The sequence below is a fragment of the Heterodontus francisci genome, chromosome 1 (genome assembly GCF_036365525.1).
Source record: "Heterodontus francisci isolate sHetFra1 chromosome 1, sHetFra1.hap1, whole genome shotgun sequence".
Lineage (NCBI taxonomy): Eukaryota > Metazoa > Chordata > Chondrichthyes > Heterodontiformes > Heterodontidae > Heterodontus > Heterodontus francisci.
This window is the reverse complement of record NC_090371.1, coordinates 287,839,945-287,850,294: the sequence shown is the minus strand read 5'-3', so window position 1 is coordinate 287,850,294 and position 10,350 is coordinate 287,839,945. Positions and strand designations below refer to the sequence as shown.

At 46.7% G+C, this 10,350-nt stretch overlaps 1 protein-coding gene across 1 annotated transcript in view; it reads right to left on the bottom strand.

Moving 5' to 3' along the window:
• Positions 1-521: 521 nt before the first annotated feature.
• The window catches only part of srp72 (signal recognition particle 72), a 138,156-nt gene continuing 128,327 nt past the window's right edge, over positions 522-10,350 (bottom strand). The window contains exon 19 of the mRNA XM_068047482.1: positions 522-1,033. Within this exon, the coding sequence (XP_067903583.1) occupies positions 862-1,033 (172 nt within the window). The 3' untranslated portion in view covers positions 522-861. The remainder of the gene's footprint in view (positions 1,034-10,350) is intronic.

Genomic DNA, 10,350 nt, shown 5'->3' with positions numbered 1-10,350 from the left:
CAACACTGAAGCAGCAACTCTATCAGTTCCTAGTAAATAAACACAAGTCATTACAGACGAACATTTGAATTAGTAGGAGCACTACGTCTCTCGAGCCTGCTCCTCCATTCAATAAGATCATGGCTGATCTGATTGTAACCTCAACTCCATATTCCCATCTCTCCCCCCAATAACCTTCCACCCTCTAACTCATCAAGAATCTATCTACCTCTGCCTTAAAAATAGTCAAAGACTCTGCTTCCACTGCCTTTTGAGGACGAGTTCCAAAGACTCACGACCCTCAGAGAAAAAAATTCTCCTCATCTGTCTTAAATATTTTGAAAACTAGTATACCCGATAAATGTATTTATCACCTTTTAATGTTCCACAAGAATTTATCTCAACACTTTAAAAAATTTTAACCATAAACATCAAATGGCACCTAACATTTTAAGCTGGGGCCGTTATTGAGCTCTTATATTTCATCAGTTTTGAATAGTAATAAAACTGAACACAATGACATGTATAATCGAGCACTGCACAACTTCTCATGTAAACTTTATTTTAAGATTCTGGCCACAATCCTTGTCGAAGCTTTATTATACATCAGCAATTTGAACTAAGATAAAGACAAATACTTATATGAATTACTTGTTTGGCTTAAAAAGAAACCTGTGCATGTACCAGTAAAGAGACTGCATCTGATATAAATTAAACATTCAAGCACTTAAATGGCCTTCACATAGAGTCCTTTATTATTAAAGCTTCTGTAACACTACAATGTGTCATGCACTGGTTAAGATTTAAGAGTCTCTATGCACATGCAGAATATGTGCCCCACAATCCAAAAGTGTCACCATCACATTTTCCACAATCTCAGTATCACCATCCCCCTCCTTTTGCACCCTTTTTCTTTTTTTGTTGCTGTTTTTTCTTGGAGGCAGCAGAAGGCTTCTGTTGCCGAGGGGGCACAATGTTGCTGGAAGATGCAACTGCTGCTGCAGTCCCAGGTCGCGGGGATGTGGGTGGGCTGCTCACAGTCTTGCTAGCATCACTAGAGTAAAAGGCAGAGTAATCATTAACATGGGCTATAAAGTACAGCAACTAAACACATTCAAACAGCTTGCAGGGACATTTTAAAGAGGTGTTAAATTTATTAAACTGGTTTAAGAGTTGTACAAATCCTGGGAGATCTCTACATTGGGTTTCATTGATAATTAACAAAAGCAACTAACTTAATAAAACAGGCCAGGATCGGGGCAGAGCAGCATAAAGCATGCCAGAATTGGAGCAGGCTGAGGGTCTGAACTGGTGGGGGGATTGCCAAGTGATGTCACAGGACAAAGAGTCACATGGGGTGAGTATACTGGTAAGCTTTTAATTTAATCTAAATTAATCACTGATAAAGTAAGTCTAGATCAATTAATTAGTACAAAAACAAAATTAAAGCCAATTTGACTATATAATTACAATCTGTGCTCAATTAATCAAATCTAGGGGATAAAGTTAAAATTAAATAACATGGGATAGTAACACTAAAGGAGTCTGAATTTTTCGGTAATTTAAAATCTAAGGAGCAGCAACGGATCGGTGAGCAGCTGGTGAGTCTTTAAGTACTAAATTTAATGATCGAATAAATAGAGGCATAGCAGAGCATCTCAGTCCCCCGAAGTGCATATCCTGTTCCAGGTGGGAACTCTAAGACACTTTTCATGTCCTGGACAACACATTTGCAGGAACTACCGTCAGCTGCAGCTGTTTGAGCTCCTGGTTTTGGGGCTTGGGCAATAGCTGGTGTTGCTGCGGTGCATCCATGAGGCTGAAAGTTTTGAGGATAGCATATTTATAGATGTGGTCACCCCACAGCTTAAGGGTGTGCAGGCAGAGAGGGAATGGATGACTGCCATGCAGTCAAGAAGTCCCCTGAGTGCATCTCATTCTCCAACCAGTATTGCACTGTTGAACGACAAGAAAGCCCCCAGCGAGTTAACATCCGTAGCACTTAAAGCAGCCAGAAGCACTGCACAAAGAACAGCCAGGCGCTGCGCAAACGACTACTGGCAACACCTATGCAGTCATATTCAGCTGGCCTCAGACACCGGAAACATCAGAGGAATGTATGATGGCATTAAGAGAGCTTTTGGGCCAACCATCAAGAAGATCGCCCCCCTCAAATCTAAATCAGGGGACATAATCACTGACCAACGCAAACAAATGGACCGCTGGGTTCAGCACTACCTAGAACTGTACTCCAGGGAGAATGTTGTCACTGAGACTGCCCTCAATGCAGCCCAGCCTCTACCAGTCATGGATGAGCTGGACGTACAGCCAACAAAATCGGAACTCAGTGATGCCACTGATTCTCTAGCCAGCGGAAAAGCCCCCGGGAAGGACAGCATTACCCCTGAAATAATCAAGAGTGCCAAGCCTGCTATACTCTCAGCACTACATGAACTGCTATGCCTGTGCTGGGACGAGGGAGCAGTACCCCAGGACATGCGCGATGCCAATATCATCACCCTCGATAAAAACAAAGGTGACCGCGGTGACTGCAACAACTACCGTGGAATCTCCCTGCTCAGCATAGTGGGGAAAGTCTTTGCTCGAGTCGCTCTAAACAGGCTCCAGAAGCTGGCCAAGCGCATCTACCCTGAGGCACAGTGTGGCTTTCGTGCAGAGAGATCGACCGTTGACATGCTGTTCTCCCATCGTCAGATACAGGAGAAATGCCGCTAACAACAGATGCTCCTCTACATTGCTTTCATTGATCTCACCAAAGCCTTTGACCTCGTCAGCAGACGTGGTCTCTTCAGTCTACTAGAAAAGATTGGATGTCCACCAAAGCTACTAAGCATCATCAACTCATTCCATGACAATATGAAAGGCACAATTCAACATGGCGGCTCCTCATCAGACCCCTTTCCTATCCTGAGTGGCGTGAAACAGGGCTGTGTTCTCGCACCCACACTTATTGGGATTTTCTTCTCCCTGCTGCTTTCACATGCGTTCAAGTCTTCTGGAGAAGGAATTTTCCTCCACACAAGATCAGGGGGCAGGTTATTCAACCTTGCCCGTCTAAGAGCGAAGTCCAAAGTACGGAAAGTCCTCATCAGGGAACTCCTCTTCGCTGACGATGCTGCTTTAACATCTCACACTGAAGAGTGCCTGCAGAATCTCATCGACAGGTTTGTGGCTGCCTGCAATGAATTTAGCCTAACCATCAGCCTCAAGAAAACGAACATCAGACTGGAGGGCATGTCCTAAGAAGAAAGGTTGAGGGAGCTAGGGCTTTTCTCACTGGGGCGAAGAATGATGGGAGGTGACTTGATAGAGGTGCACAAGATGATGAGAGGCATAGATAGAGTGGATAGCCAGAGACTTTTTCCCAGGGTGGAAAGATCGTAGTATGAAGGGTATGTAGGTAGTTTGATCCGAGAGCAGGTTAAAGGTTCGGCACAACATCGTGGGCCGAAGGGCTTGTACTGTGCTGTACTGTTCTATGTTCTATCATGGGGCAGGACGTCAGAAATGCTCCATCCATTAATATTTGCGACCACGCTCTGGAAGTGGTTCAAGAGTTCACCTACCTAGGCTCAACTATCACCAGTAACCTGTCTCTAGATGCAGAAATCAACAAGCGCAGGGGAAAGACTTCCACTGCTATGTCCAGACTGGCCAAGAGAGTGTGGGAAAATGGCGCACTGACACGGAACACAAAAGTCCAAGTGTATCAAGCCTGTGTCCTCAGTACCTTGCTCTATGGCAGCGAGGCCTGGACAACGTATGTCAGCCAAGAGCAACGTCTCAATTCATTCCATCTTCGCTGCCTCCGGAGAATACTTGGCATCAGGTGGCAGGACCGTATCTCCAACACAGAAGTCCTCGAGGCGGCCAACATCCCCAGCATATACACACTACTGAGTCAGCGGCGCTTGAGATGGCTTGGCCATGTGAGCCGCATAGAAGATGGCAGGATCCCCAAAGACACATTGTACAGCGAGCTCGCCACTGGTATCAGACCCACCGGCCGTCCATGTCTCCGCTTTAAAGACGTCTTCAAACGCGAGATGAAGTCCTGTGACAATGATCACAAGTCGTGGGAGTCAGTTGCCAGCGTTCGCCAGAGCTGGCGGGCAGCCATAAAGGTGGGGCTAAAGTGTGGCGAGTCGAAGAGACGTAGCAGTTGGCAGGAAAAAAGACAAAAGCGCAAGGGGAGAGCCAGCTGTGTAACAGCCCCGACAAACAAATTTTTCTGCAGCACCTGTGGAAGAGCCGGTCACTCTAGAATTGGCCTTTATAGCCACTCCAGACGCTGCTCCACACACCACTGACCACCTCCAGGCGCTTACCCATTGTCTCTCGAGATAAGGAGGCCAAAGAAAAATTCAGTTCTAAATACTAATGAGAGTGATGGTTACTCTGGGAATGCAGCCAGATCCAAGTCCACAGCACCAACGGTTGGCTCAGCTGTCCAGGGGGCAAGAAGAAGATTGAGAAATCAACCGTATTAGGGGATGCGATAGTAAGGAGACAGGCGTTTCTGCGCCTGCAGACGTGAATCCAGGATAGTATGTTGCCTCCCTGGTGCCAGGGTCAAGTCACTGAGTGGCTGCTGAGCACTCTGAGCCCGGGAGGGTTAACAGCCAATGGTCGTGATCCGTATTAGTACCAAATGACATAGGTAGAGAGAGGAATGAGGTCCTGCACGCAGAGTTTAGGGAGCTAAGAAAGAAACCAGCAAGCAGGACCTCAAAGGTAATAATCTCTGGATTACGTCTGGTACCACACGCTACTAAGTATAAAACAGGAGGATAGAGCAGATGAATGCATGACTGGAGAGATGGTGCAGGAGGGGGAGCTTTAGATTCCTGGAACATTGGGACTGGTCCTAGGGGAGATGGAACCTGTACAGGCTGGACGGGTTACACCTGAACAGAGCTGGGACCAATGTTTTTATGATTTCCTAGTGCTATTGGGAAAGCACATGGGAAAGGCTTCCACTGCTATGTCCAGACTGGCCAAGAGAGTGTGGGAAAATGGCGCACTGACACGGAACACAAAAGTCCGATTGTATCAAGCATGTGTCCTCAGTACCTTGCTCTACGGCAGCGAGGCCTGGACAACGTATGTCAGCCAAGAGCAACGACTCAATTCATTCCACCTTTGCTGCCTCCGGAGAATCCTTGGCATCAGGTGGCAGGACCGTATCTCCAACACAGAAGTCCTCAAGGCGGCCAACATCCCCAGCTTATACACCCTACTGAGCCAGCGGCGCTTGAGATGGCTTGGCCATGTGAGCCGCATGGAAGATGGCAGGATCCCCAAGGACACATTGAACAGTGAGCTCGACACAGGTATCAGACCCACCGGCCGTCCATGTCGCCGCTTTAAAGACGTCTGCAAATGCGAGATGAAGTCCTGTGACATTGATCACAAGTCGTGGGAGTCAGTTGCCAGTGATCGCCAGAGCTGACAGGCAGCCATAAAGGCGGGGCTAAAGTGTGGCGAGTCGAAGAGACTTAGCAGTTGGCAGGAAATAAGACAGAAGCGCAAGGGGAGAGCCAACTGCGTAACTGCCCTGATAACCAATTTTATCGGCAGCACCTGTGGAAGAGTCCGTCACTCTAGGTTGGCCTTTATAGTCACTCCAGGCGATGCTCCTCAATCACTGACCACCTCCAGGCGCTTACCCATTTTCTCTCGAGACAAGGTGGCCAAAGAAGAAGAAGAAGATGATTGGGGAGGGTTCAAAATAACTTGGCAGGGAATGGGAACAAGGAGGTAACAAAGAGGAAAAATGAGGTACACAAAGAATTGGGAGAGACAGATAGCGCTAGAGTAAGAAACACTTAAGTATTAGATGGCGTCACAGTAAGAGGGAATGTACTAAGGTGAATGAGCTGCAGGCACAGATAGCCACGTGGGGATGATTTAGTGGTGATGAGAGCTGGCTCAAAAAAGCACAGAACTGGGGAGTAAATATTCCTGGATACAAGTTGTTCAGGAAATCGAGGGAAGGAAAGGAGTAGGGGTAGCTGTATTGATTAAGGAGAACATTACAGTGCTGGAGAGAGAGGATGTCCTCGAGGAGTCATGGACAGAAACAATAGAGGTACCATTACATTGCATATCTGCATATAGACTGGGACAAATTGGCACCAGTGAACTAGAAGATGAATTTGTAGAATGCTTTCGAGACAGTTTCTTGGAGCACTATGTTGTAGAACTGACTAGGGATAAAGCTATCTTCGATCTCATTGTTTAATGAAGCAGGTTAATAAGCAACGTCGTAGTAAAAGATTCACTGGGAAAAAGTGATCCTAATACATTGAATTTCATGTTACGTTCGAAACGGACACATTTCTATCACAAACAAGAATCTTAAACTTAAACAAAGTTAATTACAAAGGTAGGAGGAGAGGACTGGCTAAGGTTAATTGGATAAATAGACTGGAAGGTATCGTGGTAAATGAACATTTAAACAATTCAAAGCGTTCAACAAAAGTACATTCTGTTCAAAAACAAAAACTCGTCAAGACAGACCCATCCATGGCTCACTCAGGAAGTTGAGAGTATGAAACTAAAAGAAGAGGTTTACAATGTTGCAAAAAATAGTAGCAAGTCTGAGGATTGGGAGTGTTTTGGAAACCAGCAAAGGGCCACCAAAAAGTTGATAAAAAGGGAAAAAATAGAATGAGAGTAAAGTAGCCAGCAATATAAAAGCAGATTTTAAGAGCTTTTATAAGTCCATAAAAAGGAAGAGAGTAGCTAAAGTAGACGTTGGTCCCTTAGAGGCAGAGGCCAGAAATCATCCTGGGGAGTGAGGAAATGGAAGAGGCATTGAACAAATATTTTGTATCTGTCTTCACAGTAGAGGACACAAGTTCCATACTAGAAATAGGCAGTGACCTAGGGGCTAAAAAGAGTGAGGAAATTAAGAATATTGATATCAGCCGAGAAAAAGTATTGGAGAAACTTGAGGGACTAAAATCTGACAGGTCCCCAGGACCAGATGGCCTACATACTAGGGTTCTAAAAGAGATAGCTGCAGAGACAGTGGATGCGCTGGCTATGATTTTCCAGAATTCCTTCGATTCAGAAATGGTCCCGTCAGATTGGAAGTTGGCAAATGTTACACCGCTTTTCAAGAAAGGAGGTAGAGAGAAAACAGAGAACTACAGGCCAGTTAGCCTAACATCAGTCATTGGGAAGATGCTGGAAACTATCAAAGAAGTCTTAACATTGCACTTGGAAAAGCACAGTATGAGTCAAACAAGTCAGCATGGTTTTACTAAAGGGAGATCCTGTTTGACAAAGTGAGGGGTAGAGAGGGGGGTGGGGGGAGGGGTAGAGAGGGGGGTGGGGGGAGAGGTAGAGAGGGGGGGTGGGGGGAGAGGTAGAGAGGGGGGGTGGGGGGAGAGGTAGAGAGGGGGGGTGGGGGGAGAGGTAGAGAGGGGGGTGGGGGGAGAGGGGGTGTGGAGGTGCAGTGGGAGGGAGTTAAATTCAGAAGTTCCTGGAGAAGGGGATGTAAAAGGCAGGGACCAGACAGCTGCAATGCCTGAAGTACAGTTGAGACGTAAGGGAGAAAGCGGCTGGATGGGGGATCTGCGGCTGGAGGGAACGGCTGGATGGAGAGGGCTGGAAGCGAGAGGCCGTAGAGAGCCACGGGGAGTGAGCGGCCGAAGACCTTGGTGTCGCTGGGTGTGGGGACCAGCCGGTGTGTCTTTTGTCATTGCAAATTTATGGCGCATGCGCAGAAAAACGCACCCCCCCCACCTCACACTGCTGTCTCCGGCCGCTCGGCTCCCCTCCGTCACTGGCCCATTCGCTCGGCTCCCCCCAGGCCCGCTCCGCTCTCCTCCGTCACCGGGCCGTTCGCTCGCCCACTCACCGGCCACTCCGCTCCTACCAGGCCCGCTCCGCGCCCCTCGCTTCCCCCCCCACCCCCGCTCGGGCCCAGTCTCTGGCCCCAGCGCCATCTTTAGTCCTGGCAGCTGCCTAAAGTCCCAGTCTGTGACGTTTTAGTGGCACATGCTGCATTTGTGAATGTGCCACAGCAGCGCCTCCTAGTGGTAGCGTTGTCAGCAAATGCAGCCCTAGACTAGCTTTTTAATTCCAGATTTTATTAATTGAATTCAAATTTCACCATCTGCTGTGGTGGGATTTGAACCCATGACCCCAGAGCATTAGCCTGGGCCTCTGGACTACCAGTCCAGTGCCATTACCACTACGCTATTGCCTCAAGGTATAGAGGGAGAGGGCAGGAAAGTGGAATTGAATCCCAAGATCAGCCATGATCATATTGAATGGCGGAGCAGGCTCGATGGGCCATATGGTCTACTTCTGCTTCTATTTCTTGTGTTCTTGTACATTGCTGGGAGTATTCTAAAGGCCACCAACTACTGGGAAAGATATAGAGGAACATATTTGCAAGGAAATTACAGAGAGGTGCATGAATTATAGAGTAATTATAATGGGGGACTTTAATTATCCTGATATAGACTGGGATAGCAATAGTGTAAAGGACAGAGAGCAGGAAGAGTTTGAGTGTATTAAGGTGAATTTTCTAGATCAGTATGTTTCTGGCACAACGAGGAGGGAGGCACTGCTGGATCAGGTTCTGGGGAATGAAGTGGGTCAAGTGTCAGTAGGGGAACATTTAGGGAATATAATATGGGCGGCACAGTGGCGCAGTGGTTAGCACCGCAGCCTCACAGCTCCAGCGACCCGGGTTCAATTCTGGGTACTGCCTGTGTGGAGTTTGCAAGTTCTCCCTGTGTCTGCGTGGGTTTCCTCCGGGTGCTCCGGTTTCCTCCCACAGCCAAAAGACTTGCAGGTTGATAGGTAAATTGGCCATTATAAATTGCCCCTAGTATAGGTAGGTGGTAGGGGAATATAGGGACAGGTGAGGATGTGGTAGGAATATGGGATAAGTGTTGGATTAGTATAAATGGGTGGTTAATGGTCGGCACAGACTCGGTGGGCCGAAGGGCCTGTTTCAGTGCTGTATCTCTAAATCAATAGTATAAAGTTTGGGTTGACTATGGAAAAGGACAAGGACCAGGTCAGAGTAAAAATAATTAAGTGGGGGAGGGCCAACTTCAATAGGCTGAGAATGGATCTGATCCAAGGTAAATTGGAATCAAAGATTGGAAGGCAAAACTGTAACTGAACAATGAACTGCTTTTAAAGATGATATGGTTTGTGTACAGTCGATATACATTCCTACGAGAGGGAAAGGTAGGACAAACCGGTCCAGAGCTCCCTGGACATTAAAGAGGGAGGAAAATGAAGTAGAAAAACGGTGCATATGACAGATATCAGGTGGGTAATGCAATTGAGAACCAGGCTGAATATAGAAAGTTGAGAGGGAAGTGAAAAAAGAAATGAGAAGCAAAGAGTAAAAGAGACTGGTAGCTAACATAACAGAGAATCCAAGTCTTCAATTGGCATATAAATTCTAATAGGATGATAAAAGGAGGAGTGGGGCTGATTTGGGACCTAAAAGGGGATTTTCGCATGGAGGCAGCAGGCATGACTGAGGTACTGAATGAGTACTTCACATCTGTTTTTACCAAGCAAGATGCTGCCCAAGTCGTAGTGAAAGAGGAGGTACGTGAGACACTGGATATGCTCAAAATTGATGAAAACGCATTAGATAGGCTGGCTGTACTTCAAGTTGATAGATCACCAGGACCTGACGAGATGCATCCGAGGATACTGAGGGAAGTAAGGGTGGAAACTGCGGAGGCACTGGCCATAATCTTCAAAATTTCCTTAGATACAGGAGTAGTGCCAGAAGACTGGAAAACTACAAATGGTACACCCTTGTTCAAACAAGGGTTTAAGGCTAAGACCAGCAACTACACGCCAGTCAGTTTAACTTTGGTGGTGGGAAAGCTTTTAGAAACGATAATTCAGGACAAAATTGTCACTTGGACAAATGCGGAGTAATTAAGAAAAACCAGTACAGATTTGTTAAGAACAAATCATGTTTAACTAATTTTCTTGACTTTTTTGACGCGGTAACAGAGGGTTGATGAGGGTAATGCATTTGATGTGGTGGACATGGACTTCCAAAAGGCATTTGGTAAAATGCCACATAACAGGCTTGCGAACAAAGTGAAAGCCCATGGAATAAAAGGGAAAGTAGCAACATGGATACGAAAGTGGCAGAGGATAACTACGGAGAGAGTAGGACCCATAAAAGGTAACCTACGTGTAAGGGCGGAAGATGTTGGTATTGTTCTTAATGAATACTTTGCGTCTGTCTTCACAAAAGAGGGGGGGGGGGGGGTGGGGAACCTATCTTAGGCTGTTAAAAGAAATGAGAGAGGAAATAGTGGAAGGTCTGACCATCATTTTCCAGTC